The 17330-nt window shown below is 32.3% G+C and overlaps 1 protein-coding gene and 1 non-coding gene across 2 annotated transcripts; one reads left to right on the top strand and one right to left on the bottom strand.

The window, feature by feature from the left end:
- Positions 1-5978: 5978 nt before the first annotated feature.
- On the top strand, positions 5979-6050 carry TRNAD-GUC (transfer RNA aspartic acid (anticodon GUC)). Its single transcript has one exon. It is a non-coding gene; the product is annotated as a tRNA-Asp (tRNA).
- Positions 6051-7375: 1325 nt separating this feature from the next.
- On the bottom strand, positions 7376-14030 carry LOC124834619 (pleiotropic drug resistance protein 1-like). Its single transcript, XM_047309339.2, has 21 exons — positions 13572-14030; positions 13360-13480; positions 13093-13266; positions 12832-12991; positions 12637-12713; positions 12458-12511; positions 11679-12353; positions 11264-11580; positions 11006-11166; positions 10801-10904; positions 10571-10715; positions 10397-10486; positions 10154-10278; positions 9705-10037; positions 9288-9578; positions 9108-9191; positions 8887-9020; positions 8568-8795; positions 8308-8479; positions 7951-8205; positions 7376-7854 (listed from the first exon to the last, which is right to left on the bottom strand). Exons 1-21 carry the CDS (start codon positions 13892-13894, stop codon positions 7594-7596), a joined length of 4284 nt encoding a protein of 1427 aa, XP_047165295.2. The 5' UTR covers positions 13895-14030; the 3' UTR covers positions 7376-7593.
- Positions 14031-17330: the final 3300 nt, after the last annotated feature.

Genomic DNA, 17330 nt, shown 5'->3' on the forward strand with positions numbered 1-17330 from the left:
TTGTGGTTTGGAGATTTAATCTGAGGAGAGTCTATAATACAAATTCTCAGGTGAGAAAAGAAGAATCCATAGATAAGTGATGGAAATGTTAGAGAAAGAAAGAAAGAAAGAAAGAAGTTATCAGCAGCTAGGTTTGATACACCTTTTACTGGAACATAACATGAAACAAAGGAGCGCGAATAATTCTCAATGATTTGGTTTATGAAATCATTGTCTGAACGAACACACGCCATGATGTTGTTGCTGTCTCTCTGCAACCACGTGCCGGTGCCTATATTACATATCATGGGGAAGTGCCTATTTTTACCACTTTGCCTTCTTTTAATCCTTCTTCTGTTTGTCCTACGCCTGTGATGTTGGGGTCTTCACCCACGTATATATCTATATGCATGCCCTCTCCTAAATTTTCTTTCTCTCTAATCATTTTCCTCATTGAATATTCCAATCACAACTCCCCAATGCATGTCTCTGTTCATCTCGATCAGTCTTGAACCTTCCACGATTCAGGACACTTATCCTTTTTACACACCAATGGGATCAAACAACTATACATTTTTTCTTTTACAAAAAATATTAACACAAACCCATCAAATTTAAGTATGTCAGTGTCAATCTACGTTAAGTAAAATAAAATAAATTTATTATTTTAAAAATTTAAATTAAAAAATAATGCTTTGACACATATAAATTTGTTTTACATTAATTTCACATTAATTTCACATTATTTTCCTTACATTTTACTTTCTTCTTTCTGACTATTTTATGATTATACTATGTGTTAATGAATATAAAAAATATATTACCGAATCATTACATATTTAAATTAGAGTCAATTCCTTTTATGCATATTCAAATCTTATTGTAAAAGATTCTTCACAAATTAAACACCAAATGAATACTGAATGTTTAGATTAAGCTTTCTATAAATACTTTTAAAATAAAAATTAAAATAAAAATTAGTTTATAAGTATAAATCAAAATTTTAGGATTTTTTTTACTTGTATAAATTTACATAATTTCTTAAAGATATATAAATATGTTTTTGGTTTCATCCATGTATATATTATGTTTGTAAAAGGATTAGAGTACACATAAATACTTTACTATATTTGTTTATAATATTTTTTGCTGATAAAAAAAATTATGTTAACACAAATTAAGTTTTCTAATAAACTATATACTGTATTATACCGAGGGACAATAATTGAGAAATTGGTTTTTTTTTCCAAAGTCATGGACTGAGAAATTCATGTAATAAGAATACTACCATAATTTATTATCTATTCTTTGTATTAGTTTCTTCTTATAACCATTGATTTTCAAATAGTAGTAGTTAGCACTAATTAAACTGATATCATCTATTTTCCTCCTTTATCTCCTCAGAAAAACTGTTGTAAGAGTCATATATTTGTACTTTATTATGATGAAATAGAATCAGGTTCTGAAATTTTCAAAATATACATACTTTGTTATATATGATCGTGTAATGAATTGTTCTCATTCCAGGGATAATGAATGCAGAGATCTGAACTAATCCATGAAATGATTAATGAATACTTCGAACTGACAGTGACACGATGCAGCTTAACATGCAGATTAGATTGCCACCACCACACCACTATCTCTTGTCGATAAGAAAGAAATGGTGCACAATCGATTAATTGGCACACCAAAGATAAGTAATTGTACATTAATTCCTATTGAAAATCCTTGTCTGTTCAAGATTTTTCTGTCATTACCATCTTCTTTAATGGTATTGTTATGTGTAAGATGTACTCCTGCATTACTACAGTACTAAACTTAGGTGTGGTGCTGCATTAAAAACACTGTTTGTTATTCTGAAATTGAAGTTGAGACACAACACGACACACTAACAGTGCTACGAAACAAAAAACATAAAGACACGGAACATGATATGAAGAGGAATGGTTGAAAAATACATTGATATAATAAAATTACGTGTATCTCGATCGGATATGTCCTTGGAAGGTGCCAAATAAAAGCTGAATTTCTTAATTTTATAAGTGTTAGTTGTTGAACTAGATTGGCCATAGTGCATGATTGACACAGTCGAGACACGTACGTGGTTTGATCTAGATCATGATCAGTGAGAGGCTATATACGTAATGAAAAGATCCACGAGGTTGAAGTAACTGTGGTATGATTATGAGTTTGTGACGCAAGGTTCATGATTTAGTCATAGTTTATCTTTATCTCCATCATGGGAAATGATTGAAATTGGCTGAGAGAAAGACAGCTAAATCCCAACTTTGAACAAATAATTGGTGAATCTGTGAAGAGAAGAAGAAGAAGAAGAACCCTTTTGTGGTGAGGTTTTGTTGTTGTGTTTCAATATGGGCGAAATGTTTTGTAAGTCAGAATTATGGCTGATCTGACTGGTTTTGTTGCTACCTTCAGCTGCATTATGCAATGCCAATTATAACTTTTAGATCACAGGACTATATAATACATATGCGGCTCTTTCCAATGAACCCAAATCAGGCTTTTGTTCGACTGTTTCTGTCAAATATCAGAATCAATCTGAGTCACATCAAGCACGTAGCTCATTGAAGGTAGATATGAGTTGAGATTTTCTGAATGAGATGTTTTACTTACACCAATTGAATAAGACCAATGTTCCTTCGTCATCAAACTTTTTGAATGAGATTTTCTGAATAGGATCACTGATCTGTTACCAACCTTTTCTCCGATCCCACCACACGAGAATTCGAAGCAATATATTATGAATATATATATCAGATACATACACATTACAAAATACTGTTTAATTAAATTAATGCTTTTGCTTAGGTCATTGTCTTTTGAAATTGTGAATGACTATTATTATTGATATAATTATTATTATCTTAATCTAATCAATGTGATTGAGAGGTACCTGTGTTAATCATGAAAGCTCAACCTCTGTGGGTTTATATTTGATTTCAAACTTCCAAAAAAAGCATATCCTGATAAGTGTAGGGCTGGCTCCTAAATGGAAGCAAAGGTTTCTTTCTGTTACTACTTTAATCTATTTCTGATTTTCATATCTAATCCATTTTTGCCTGTAAGAGTTTCAATTGTTACATGTTAGTGAAGAAACAATGGATGTTACGACCTTGGATAATTATATTTTTTGAAAATATTTTTTTAACAATATTTTAACACCATTTATTATTATTATTAATTATAAAATAATTTTAGACCAATCACATAATAACACATAAATAATATTAAAATATTATAAAGAAAATGTTTTCAAAATATCATTATTCCTAAATATTATAAATATTATTGCTGAAGATATGAATATGTCTTCCGCCTTCAATAGTAGACGTGAGATGCTTTGTCTTATAATAATGGACATGCAAATTAAATATCCTATAATGATACGTTACTAATTCTCTTACATTTCCATTATCCTTCGTTGTTTTTTCTTTTATAGGTATAAAAATTTATCTTTTATGATTATTTTACTCTTAATATATCAAATAAATATAATATGTGCCAAAGTAAGGTTACTCAATTAAATATCATAAAAACAGCTGCTTCATCCAAAACAAGTTCACATATTATCAACGTATATATTGAATTCAGATTTCAACCTTTTGCTTCATTATATTCCGATCATTGGGGCGTTTCTTTTGAAATTTAAAATTGTTAAATTGTTTTCGATAATTACGATCCAGGAATATTATATATGGAAATATATACTTTTTTTTTCATAAACATGCTTGTTTGATAAGAAGAGCTTCGAAAAACGTACAATTTATTTTCGAAAAATAAGATTAAAAGTAAACAACGAAAATAATAAGTACTTATTAAATAAAATAATATTATTTTCAAGAAAATAAAGAAATACCTATATTATATATTAGGAAGTAATATATATATATATATATGGGGTTTGCTAACGCGCGTACGCCTGTTTTTCAGTTGGTACATTTTAGCAATGTGTACCGGGTTTTAGTAGACAAAAATACCCTTATATATCATGGATTCTAAGTTTTAAGGTTAAGGGTATTTTAATAATTTTCATTCTCAAAACTAAAAAAAAAAAAAAACCCCCAAAACCCTTACTCACCTCTCTCATTCCTATCAACCCTTTCTCTTTCATCTTTCTCACTTCAATCTTTTCTCTGTCATTCCTACTGTAGCCCCAATTGAAAAAATCAAAAACACTTGTCGTTAAACAATCTTACAAAAAAATGAATTTATAATGAGTTTTCATCTTATAATTTTTGTCTTATATAATTTTATCCAATTTTCACAAGCATAAAGGAATTGGTAATTGACGTGAAAAAAATCAGAAATACTCGCTGGTAAACAATTTCTTACAAAAAATGATTTTATAATGAGTTTTTATTTTATAATTTTTTTCTTTATCTAATTTTATCTAATTTTCACAAGCATAATGACATCAAAGGAATTGGTAATTGGCCTGGAAAAAAATCAGAAACACTCGTTGTTAAACAATTTCTTATAAAAAATGACTTTATAATGAGTTTTCATTTTATAATTTTTGTCGTATATAATTTTATCTAATTTTCACAAGCATAATGACATCCAAAAGAATTGGTAATTAGCCTCGAGGGTTTTTTTAGAGAAGTTGATTCAACATATGCAGATGATGAAATTAGAGAGATTAGTAAAAATGGTGAAATTGAAGAGATCTTGGATGAACCTTTGCCTGAAGGTGAATATGTCAATGACTCAACTCTTTACAAAGGTAAATTGTTTAAAGGCAAGTGTTTCTGATTTTTTCAATTGGAGCTACAGTAGGGATGACAGAGAAAATGTTGGAGTGAGAGAGATGAAAGAGAAAGGATTGAGAGGAATGACAGAGGTGAGTAAGGGTTTGGGGGGTTTCTTTTTTTTTTTTTAGTTTTGAGAATGAAAATTATTAAAATACCCTTAACCTTAAAACATAGAATCCATGATATATAAGGATATTTTTGTCTACTAAAACCCGGTACACATTCCTAAAATGTACCAACTGAAAAACAGGCGTACGCGCGTTAGCAAACCCCTATATATATATATATATATATATATATATATATATATATATATATATATATATATATATATAATATAATTTAAAAAATTATGAGTATTTTAATAATTTAAATGAGATAAGAGAATAGATATAAGGGCATGAGGATAAGGATGAAACAGACATCTATATCCATATCCTCATCTTTACATTTAATAAAACAATCAAATATTATTTATATCTATATTCATACTTAGTTAATGTGAGAATTTTCGGTTAAAATATAAATAAGCTTATACAATATTTATGGGGATGAGTTTATTTGTCACTCTTTGTAATATTGATTTTATCTATCCTTAAATAAATGTAAGGAATTAATAAAATGATTTTTAACTTATAAAGAATGAAGATGGAAGAAAAATATTTAATAAAACAATTTTTTTTACTAATTTATTACAATAAAAATAAATTAAAGCATACAAATTAAAAACTCTAAAACTTAAAAATTAAAATCCAGTGAATTGACATATACTAAAAGCATATTTTAAGTTCAATTTTTATTAAAGAAAAATTAAGAGAAGGTTTTAATTAATATTTAAAATTGATGAGAAATATAAGTAACTTATATTCATTGGGATTAAACCATTCTTAATGTTTTTCACAACCTTTCTATCATACATGAAAATGTGTAATTTTGAAATGTAAATGTTATTAAAAGCAAACGTAAATGGTTTAGTAATTGAAGATGATTACAGAGCAGACCAGAGGAAAAAAAAACCTAAAACCTAAAAAGAGATTAGAGACCAAAAAACAACTCAACGTGCTTTACTATTCCTTTCGCCAAACATGGCAAAATGGTAGACAGAGTGCTTAAATTTTGCCGATTGTCCAACCCACTTTATTCATTCATTTCAGTAGCCAAATACATCAGTTAACCAATGATTTACCTATAAATATAATTTCTTTTCTATAATACCAATACCAAGTCGTTGTAGTATAGTGGTGAGTATATCCGCCTGTCACGCGGATGACCCGGGTTCGATCCCCGGCAACGGCGGTTTTACTTTTTAAGGTTTCGGAGTCTAAACTCGTGTTATAATTTGCTGGGTATTTTTTTATTGGGCCAAAGACGAGTCCACCACTGAATAATGAGACCTTTTTTTCTTACACCCCTTAATTTTAAAAATTAGTAGTTTACCTGATTTTTGGATTATTTGTTCTGGATAATTATTTATAATTATTTTCAGAACAATATATACCTTTTCAAATAGGCTTTTTAGAATAAATAAAACAACTTTTCCGAATCTAGTTATGTAGGATAAAATGGTAAAACAGAAAGTATTTACATGGAAGAAAAATAAAACAACAGATATAACGAATGAGTAATGTTAAAATAACACACATTTATATTTATTTGACTCATATAATAAGAGTAAAATGTTTATAAAAGATTGAATTTTTATAAACTAGAAAAACAGAGTAAAAAATAAGAATATTTGAACACATAATAACAGTAAAATGGTTATAAAAGAGTGAATTTTTATAATTTAAAAAAAAAAGAATAAAGAGTAAGAAAAGATAGTATCTGAATGTAAAAATTTATGTTTTAAAGTAACATTTCTCATGAAGCATAGCAAAAACATAACTGCATAGTTCTAGTTCCAGAAATATCCAGAATTGGCAAAATTGATATGACAACTTGTGGTGCTTCTGCTATGGTGTTGGCTGCTCAATTTGGTATTTTGATAATTGTTAACATCTAAGAGAAAATATTTGCCTGATAAATAAACTTCAGTTATATTAATGTAGCAGATGTTGGTGTCTCAACATATATTCTCAGTGTAAGACTGCTTTCAAATCAGTACTCTTTTATGCATGTGTCTCAAATGATCTTCTTGTCAGCTATGTTGTGCTTCTCTGCTGTAATCCCTCCTATATTCAGGAAAATTCCACGGATCATGCACCATCTGATGAAGTTATTTAGATTACGATGCTACATTACATGTATTGCTTTAAAATTGAAGTGTAACAGCAAATTCATAAAGAGAATTCAGTTACATTGCTTTTAGAAGACATTACACAACTTTTCTTAACTCGTTTTTCTTTTCCATCTTATCCTCAAATATATATCTGATTAATTATGGAAGTAGAAGGGTTTCTGATTGATTAGCGATGCATGTCATATGTTTTTTTGCTTAAGATTCATACAGTACACGAAAATTGGTCAATCTTCTTTTATCATTTCATTATTTTTCATTTAGAAGTGAACTAATCATCCAAAAGGGTAATAAAAACTGTCATTTTCTATATCTGATATACTAAATTGCTGATCTAAGTGCAGATAGTATTAACTAAAAGAATATCAACTTTTAAGAACTGAAATAGAAATTCAGAACTTACAAGTTATTATTACAGCTTGGCGTCAAAAAGTACATAATATTGATGGGATAAAACAAGTACTATCTTACTTTTTTGCTTACATAGAAAAGCCTTAAAAGTTGAAAAATTGTGCATATATGATGGATACAATACAAGTATAATAAAGTATAGAGGTAAGATGAAAATATAAAGAATCGTTCAGGTTGCGGGAAGACTCCAATCTATCTCTTTTGGAAGTTAAAGGTCTTGATTGCAACAGCAAAAATAAATGCAAAGAGAACAGCAATGCCAGCAACCACAACAGCAGCAACTCCAATGAAGTCATGTTCGATACCATAACTGTGTTCTATGAAATCTTTGACAGTCATGCCTTCTTCAGACATGAATTCCGTTAAATCTCCAAACTGAGATCCAATCAATCCATATAAGGTCCAAGCCACTGGGCATGCCCAATAGTACCATCTCCACCAAATTGGGATGCTCTGTTCAAAATAGAAAACATTATAGTTGAGTCTATATTCATGCATTTCTCAAAGTATTTTATTAATTCAAAAGCTGGGTGGCAACAAAAAACTTACAGGTCTTGCAACAACAAATCCTGAGAAGAGATTCCAAACTGCATAAAATGCAGCAGCCACGATGGAAGCAACGTGGTGGTTCGGTGTCACTCCCACAGCCATCATGCCATAGAAGGTGAAGTACAACAGTGTGAAGTACATGAAAAACAGGTACCAGAAGAATTTTTCTGCAGTCCACTCAAATCCGATCATGGCGTAAACTATTAGACCGTATGTCACTGCTTGAGCAAAGATATAGGGTAGCTCCACCAGAATCTGTCACAATAAATACCCAGTTTGTTTGTTAACATAATCAATGTATGCAAACTAAAGTACTTTTCTTTTCATGTTTGTAAAATAAATAATGATGTTAGTTACCTGTGAAAATGCATAGGGTAAGGCAGAATACATTCCGGCAGCTTTTTCTCTGTAAAAGACACTCCTTTCAACTGCAACCACAGGCTGTACTGAGGAAGAGTTTTGTACTCCAAGGAAGAGAACAGCAGTGTACATTGAACCTATAGCATTCATCAGGTCTCCTCTGGTCGAACTGTAAAATCACCCCAAGAATCAGAACTTTTGTGGAATTTCGAAGAGTAACGATAAATTACTTTCAATTTCAATAATATTTGACTTACTGTTTTCCTCCGAGGTCCCAAAACATCGTTCCAAACATCAGGGCTATGAAAGTGGTGAAGAAAAACCTCACAGAAGTGTACGGTGGATTACGCCAATATGACCAACGTTGTTTCCATAAGCAAGCTTGGCATTGAACCAAGAAGGACTGAGAGTATTGAGTAGGGAAATGAAGATCCTTTGAACCGGGAGCAGGCTGACCCAATTCTTGTATAAGCTGCTTGTTTCTCCTGAAAAGCCATGAAAAACACACTTAAGCATTATGAAAATCAAGAAAACAAACTAGAGTTAGTAAATTCCTATCCACTTGCGTTTCCTTACCTATATAGATCAGAGTTCTTGTACAGATCAGTGAAATCAACACCCAAACTAAGCTCTTGAGCTGTGGTTGTAACTTCCAACATCCAAGTAGCAGGGTTGTATCCATCTTTTATTTTGCTCACTCCATCAATGCTCTGGACAGTGGAAATTATTGGCAAAATTTAGTATTTACTGTGAAGAATGATGGTCGTTCTCATTTGATTATTAGAGTATGATCTTACCTCAAAATACTTGATCAGATGACTAGAATGACGACCCAGTGGCCCGACATATATTTCCTGTCCTCCACGCTTCATTAGGAACAGCTGGAATCACACAGAAAAACATCATGTTAGATTCAAGCCTACGGGGGGAGAGATACCAAGTAAGACACGTCTTCATTTGTCATTATCGTCACTCACCTCATCAAATGCTTCAAATATGTCAATGCTGGGCTGATGGATGGTGCACACAACAGTTCTTCCAGTGTCCACAGTGTTTCTGACTGTTCTCATGACAATAGCAGCAGCTCTTGCATCTAGCCCAGAGGTAGGCTCATCCATGAAAATTATGGACGGGTTAGCCACCAATTCAACCGCAATAGTCAGCCTCTTCCGCTGTTCAGTAGAGAGGCCACTCACACCTGGCAACCCAACCAGCGAGTTCCTTAAGGGGTTCAGCTCCACCAATTCCATGACTTCGTCTATGAACATCTGCAACCATTTGTCAAATCCAAAAAGTTCGAACAATCAGCTTCTATGAAGATAAAGCCAGCTATCTCAATGACAACCTTAAGCTTAAAACGCTTTAACATTTTTCACAAGTCCTTACTAACTAACCTTTCTGGTTTTGGAATCAACACTTGAAGGTAAACGTAGCCAGGCCGAGTAGACCAAGGATTCGTAAACAGTAACATGAGGTGAATGGATATCATTTTGCTCACAGTATCCAGAGATACGAGCAAATGTTTCTTGCTTCTTAGGGTACCCAGAAATTTTGATGCTTCCATCAATATATCCGCCGGTTTTCCTACCAGCCAGGACATCCATCAACGTAGTCTTACCAGCACCACTTACACCCATCAAAGCTGTGAGAACACCAGGCCTGAATGCACCACTAACACCCTTCAGAAGCACCAGTCTGTCCTCTTGTACACCTTGATCCTTCATTTCCTGCAAGTCGAAATCAAGGAAGTTAGAAATCTAGTTTTTTCTGGCTAAAGAAGTGTTAAAACAGAGACACTGATAGAAACCCAGAGGTTAAATCTATAACACGGAATGTGATGTACCTGTGGCATGTCAACAGAGTATACTATTTCATCAAAGGTGATAGAATGTGGTTCAAAAGGAAGAACCATTCCTTTTTTCTTTCCATGGCTGGACTCCACAATAGAACCATCTCTTCCTGAACTTTCTGCAGGACATTTGAAATATAATTGTTCAGTGACTTGAGGTATAATTCGAATTCATGTTAATCATCAAGTGTGATTACCAACGAGTATTCATGAGTGACAATAAGAAACATAGCTCACCTCTTCGTGGTAATTCAACTTCTGCTACGGTTCCTCCATTATTTGCTTCTGGTTCTTCTTCAGTTATTGATGCTTGTGGCTTATCAAATGCTGTAAATTCATGTGCATTCTTTTTAGTAAAACCTTTCACTTACAAAAGAGTTTTAAAGTACAAATGATGTGAAAAGTACTCACGGCCAAGGAATTCGAGAGCAAAAGCAAACAACCCGTTCAAAACGAGCACAAATCCAACCAATCCCCCGAAGCCTATCCAATACCAATACGATTCTGTGAAGAATGCACGAGAGTCCAAATATGCAACTCCTAAATCGTAGGTAGCCTGTAATCAGAGAGAAAAGAACTTAGAATCGCGCCTTTCTTAACAAAAGTATACACATTGTAAAGTTGTTAGTTCAAGAAATTACGTTGTGCCAATTGCTTCCGAGAAATTCATTGATCATCAAAGCATTCTGCCCATACATTAAAGGTGAAATCCAGAAACCCCAAATCCACCAGTTTTTGATATCCCCTGTTTCATTGGCAATGAAATACAGAAGCAATTGCTTAGATTTTCATATTATGATAGAAATGCTTCGATTTTTCACTCGAGTGTTTGTGTGATTAACTTACTTTTTGACAGAATGAAACCACCCAATGCCAGAAGCGTGAGAACTGCAAAGGATCCAAATGTGTTGGCAACAATCATGTTCCTACCAAGTGCTGCAATAGCTCTGAATAATCCAGAAGCCATCTGACTGATAAAAAATAGAATGAGGAACTGCTTGAAGAACCTGCATAAAATCCAATAACACACATTATAAGCAACATGCAACCAACTAAAACCTGCAATATTCACGTGCTCCAAACTGATGAAAGAAGTTTCTGTACCTCCCAACATTTGGATCAAATCCAATAACGTAGTAGGTCAGGAATACCCAAACAGAAACCTCCGCTAATGTAACGGGAATCTTGAGAATCCACGAAGGAATGGCATATGCCCAAGAGGGATAAAATAGAAGATTCCGTTGCTTGTAGAAAACAGGAAGCTTAGCAATGGTCATCGAAATATCAGCCATTCCATTAAACATAACCGTCATTATTGTAAAAAAGATAGCACCAGCATAAACACCCGCATCATCAAGATCATCATGGTGCATCTCCGTTCGGAAGAACAGCGTCAATGCAATCAACGCCATGACGAAAAGCTGAAAAGCATCAGGAGCAAAACGGTAATTAAAAATGATCATGAACCACAGTGTGCAGTTTTTCTTGATATGAGAAAAGGTAGAATTCAAGCACCAACCTGACATAGCTTGAAGATGTAAACAAATGAATTCCTTTTCATAAGCAAATACTCCCTTGAGAAGTTAGCCTTTAACAGCTCCGTCTTGTTGATACCAAACCGCTTAGTGGTCAATGAAGCCGGGTGGCTCTTAGTCTTGTCAAATGGAACTGCAAGCTCCTGTCCAATTTTCCTACCAATATGGAATGATTGAAATGCCTCAGCAAATTGAGTAACGGTCACAAATCTGTATGGTTGATCTCTGCGCACCCAGTACTGTGCTTGATCTTTCTTGGAAGTCACTTCTTGGAGGAAGTCAGCAGCACCTTTCCTCTCGGGACATCTGAAACCCATGGATTCAAAGAAGTCCAGAATATATTCACGAGGGCCATGGTACACAACTTGGCCGTCGGAGATTAAGATAATGTCATCGAAAAGGTCATAAGTCTCGGGTGCTGGCTGGAGCAAAGATATGACAGCAGTTCCATTTAGAATGTGAACATATTGTCTGAGAGAGCTCACAATCTGAAATGTGGTGGAGCTGTCCAACCCTGTGGAGATTTCATCCATGAATAAAGCATTTGCAGGTCCAACCAACATCTCTCCTGTAGTAACACGCTTCCTTTGTCCTCCAGAGATCCCACGCAACATCTCATCCCCCACCATGGTATCAGCACATATATCTAACCCCAGAATCTAAAAAGATAAACAGTTAACGAGTTCAGTATCCTGGCCTTCCTAGCAAGCTCTAGCACATGTCATCACATAATAAAATTGAACCATGTTTGTTTAAGCATTACCTTCATTGTGTAATCTGTCACTATGCTAGACTCCTGGCCTGCAGTTGCAGTTGCCTGTTATATCAAAAGATTATAATCAGATGCAATCCAAAGATTGAATATATATATATATATATATATTTTGTTTTCGGTTTTCTATTTTACTGAAAAAAAGATTAACAAGAGCTTCTTTTGGTGACCTTCATGTAGACATCAAGATCTGGGTCAGGCTTGATATTTGCTGCTTTCTCTCTTCTAGACAACTCAGATAGCATGTCTGCGTATTCAAAAAAAGTAATGATGATCAGTCATTCTCAGTTGAGCTGCATATATATTAAATTAGATATTGAAAATGTTAGTTAGAGAGGGGTGGTAAAGGGTAAAGGGAAACTAACCATAACGTGATCCAACACCTTGGCACCTTGCTGAGAAAGCCAAGGTTTCCCTCACAGTCATTTCTCCAATGTGAACATCATGCTGGCTGATGTAAGCAGCGGTTCTCTGGGGTACAAACTCGTTCAGTTCATGCCCATTGTAAGTCACTTTTCCTGATACCTGAACAACAACACATCGGTATCGATATCAGTTAGTTTTCTACTTTTATTTTTAAAGAAAAAATGTTACCCTATACATATATTAAAAAGAAGTGGTTTAACCTTGAGACTTTCATCAAGCTTTCCAGACAAGGCCAAGAGGAGTGTGGTCTTTCCTGAACTGGGAGGACCCAAAAGCAGTGTCATCCTGCGAGGTTTAATAATCCCGTTGACATCTTTAAGAATGGTAACGTGTTTCTTTTTGCTTGGGACGATATGTAGCAAGTTAAGAAATCCCTGCAAGACCAAATACCATGATGAGACTAATTGAAAAAACAAAAGAAAACAAAGAAACCAAGCTCATATACAGTAGATTCAGCCCTTCCCTACCTCTATGACATTGGTAACAGAGTTGATGAAAGAAGGCAGGGCTCTACTTCCCGCAAAAGCCTCTGCGTCAATATTCAAGTGCTCGTATCGAACTTCAATGGTTGGAAGATCAAGCCCAACTCTATAACAATAACAAACCAAGCGAAAGGTGAAAAACATGAGACTCAACAAAAATCCTACTACTATAATGAAGAAGAGGTGATATCATATACCTGTCAATACGCTCCCTGAGCTTCAACAAGAACCTCTCGTTGTCCTCTTCGGCCACTTTGACCAACCTCTCAAGAAGCTTTTGTTTCTGTTGGAAACCAAGATCAGTAACATCGATTTCGTTTGCAGCTCCATGAGATGCTGTCAACAACCCTTTCCTGAGACGGTTGTAGGTGGGGAGCTTCTCGAGAGCAGCCCATTTGAGAGCTTCTTCGTCATCCTCTTCACGTGAAGACCTTGAAAATGCCTCCACGCCACTGTTCCTCCAAACTGTTGAACTTCTGGCACGTAAACTGTTACTTGCTCTGTAAATATCTCCCTCCATGTTTTCCCTTCTTCTTCTCCTACTTGAAGGTAGAAAAAGCTAATATAGCTAAACCAATCAAAGCACTACTCTTTCCGTCTGCAACTATATGCTAAAAGAATGGAAGAGCTTGTATCAAAAATGAAGGAGTATTTGGGTTTCTCTTCCTCACAAACATGTCTCTATTTATATATGCATGAGAAAAAAGCAGGCGGCGCTTGAAGAGTCAAACGTAAATATAGAATCATAGGCTTCGGTTTTTGCTTTTGTTTTTGTTTACTGTAAGGAAAACCAGAAAGAAATCATTGTCTTGAGTTTGTAAAAATAAATTAATGCAATTCCCTAGTTTTTCCAACTTATAAAAAATAAATTTTAACAATATACAATTATAGCTGCAGAAAAACAAAAATTATAATATACAATTAAAGTATATATATTCTTCAAATAAAAATTATAATATTCTTTTTAAATAATAATAATGATAATAAAAAGTTGTTAGCTGACAGACACGACGAGCAGGAAAATTTCTAAGTCTGAAAGGAAAGTTCCAATCTCTCTGCCCTAAAGAGGAGGACATTTCATACGTTTCATTTGTTCATACACCTAATAAAGATGACGTGTAGCAGTTCAAAAGTCAATATTAGAATAACTGTAAGAAATTTAAAATGAATAAATAATCCTAGTACAATACTAAGATGTGTGATAAAAGCCAACATTCATGTAACTCTTAATGTATTAATTTAATCTATTGGGCTAAAATCACTAATGTTAAAAGATTAAGAGCAAATTATTTATATTTAAAATGTGAAAAAAAAAGTAAAAATAGGAGACAAAAATTATACCATGTAATCTTTATGTTATTCATAAATATGTATACTGCTAAGGCTTACATTGTTTAAATATCAATTTCTAAAAATCGCATTTATATAATATTTATATCCTTGGTAAAAAAAAATCTTTATCCCATTTGAATTTATTTATATTTTTTCATGTCACGCACCACATTTCATTTATACGCATATTCATTCATTAAAAAGTAGAGTTTTCTAAAGACTAAAAGAAGTTCATGGTCAACCAATAAAATAATACTGTAGATTTATGATAGTCATAAATTTATTTTAGATATCAGACTATGGTTGGAGGGTAGATATTTAGTTTCAGAAAAACTAAAAAAAAATATTTATGCTCTCAAACATGTAACACGTGCAATTATCGGACTATATTATTATTATGATTAAATAAAAAATTTAAGAAGTGATTTAATATTAAAATATATTTTTATGACCTATTTGATATTAAATGGTCATGTAAAAATTAAATTATAACTTGATAACTAACACAATCAAGAATTAACGAATAATAAATATTCCAATTATTGATCGTGTTATTTATCTTACAATTGACACAGCAACAAAAAATATCCTAAGATAGGAAATTATAGAAAATAAATGGTAGAAATAAGGTTGAAATTTCACGTGCATTATTGTAATTCTTCGTTTCCGGAACATTGGCAACTAGCGAATAATCAAACCCTTGACCTTTGACTTGTGAATTGAAAAAACATGACATCGGTCTGAAAAATTAAGTGTTTGTGTAGAAAGATTGGATCATTCAACTTCTAGATACATTAAAACAGAGTCATTGATTATTTCTCCTCTTCGTTTTTGACACGGAATCTAGAATTAAGTGACTCGTGTATTTACCGTCCAATACTTTCTCCATTGTCTTATAAATATTAAAATATTCACTTCTATTTACTTTTAAATTTTTATAATATTGAAAATCTTAGTAATATAATTTAGAATATATGAATCAATGTAAATTTTACTTTTAAATTTTTTTTTATAAAGTTGAGTTAAATTTAGAGTTTATTTCTTAATTTATTATAAAAATATGGTTTAGAATTTATCTTTTTTAAGTATATTATTTCATTTATTATGGAAGCATTAAACAATTGATGTAAAAGAAATATATTGTTCAAGTGATAAAACTAATTTAAATATATAAATAAATGTAAATTTCATCTCATAAACCATCTTATAAAACTAAGTTACATTTAAATTTTAAATATGATATATAATTTTAGTTCTTTTTACATATTTAATTTTTAAAACTTAATATTAAGATATTAACATAACATATGGCTAAATCTAACATGTAGTGAGACCATAATTACGCAACGTAATATTCAGGTAATAAAAATGATACTTTTTATTTATTTTTAAAATTAGCAAATTTAAATTTAAAATTTTAAAGAAACGTTATAATTTAATAGTATGAGGTCTCGCTTGATAATTGTTGCCAAAATAGGGATAAAAACAGAATAAGATAATCTAATTTAGAACTATGAAAATATAGGTAGAGTTATGTAAAAGAAAAGTAAAATCATTTTTCTTTATTAATATTTACCAACAAGGATTAGGTAAAATAGTTGTTTTATCTGAAGTTTAGTGAAGCATACTAAAAGGACCAGCATTCCATAATTGAATCTTCTATCACAATTATTTCTATCATTTCCATCCTTGTCTTATATTTTCTTACGTTTGGCCCTACAAATCTTGTCTTTAATAAGATACATCAATTAATTTTTCCTGTCTGCTAGTGACAATTTTAAAAAGAATAAATGTAAAAATTTTAAGTTCCAACTATAAAATAAAATTTTAACTGTTTAGTTTGTTGGACGTCCTTCGTCTACTAGAGATAAGGTCAATTCATAGTTTATAAATGGGTGCAAACCTCACCCTACAAGCCGATTTTGTGGAGTTAAGTTAGACTTAAAATCCACTTCTAACATGGTATTAGAGTCATGATTCGAGTATATCCTAGCTATATTTGTTGTTTGCTGGACATATTGTTTCACCCGCTATCGGATCACCCATTAAAAATGTATAATCCCACGCTTGAGATATATACCTCGGCGAGGAGGTGTTGGACGTCCCTTATCGACTAGAGATAAGACTGATTCATAGTTTATAAGTGGATGCAAACCTCACACTACAAGCCATTTTTGTGGAGTTAAATTAGGTTTAAAATCCACTTCTGACGTTGTTATTCATTTTACAAAATTATTTGTTTCTAAATGTATTTTTTTTACGACTTTTTGAAACTAATTTCCATCGTTTTCATTTTCATTAGTGAAATAGTGCATAGTGACAAAACAGTGCTCATATTGATCATAATTTTAACTTATAATTGTTTTAGAATATGTTTTTTCTATGTTTTATAAATTTTATATCTAATATTTTCTAGGTTCTTGTATATGCTTTGGTTTTTCAACGAATTGAGTTGAAAATAATCTTTCATCAAGATCAAATTTTATAGTATGGATGTTTTATGAGTTATTACTTTTTTTTAAGGATTGGTTTAAGATAATTTCCTATCTTTGGATATATTTTTGGCTTGGGAGGCCATTAACTCTTATGTAAGGAAAGTATATTAATTAAGTGTACTTTAGTGA

This window comes from Vigna umbellata, chromosome 6 (genome assembly GCF_029865625.1).
Source record: "Vigna umbellata cultivar VRB3 chromosome 6, Vumbellata_1.0, whole genome shotgun sequence".
Taxonomy (NCBI): Eukaryota; Viridiplantae; Streptophyta; class Magnoliopsida; order Fabales; family Fabaceae; genus Vigna; species Vigna umbellata.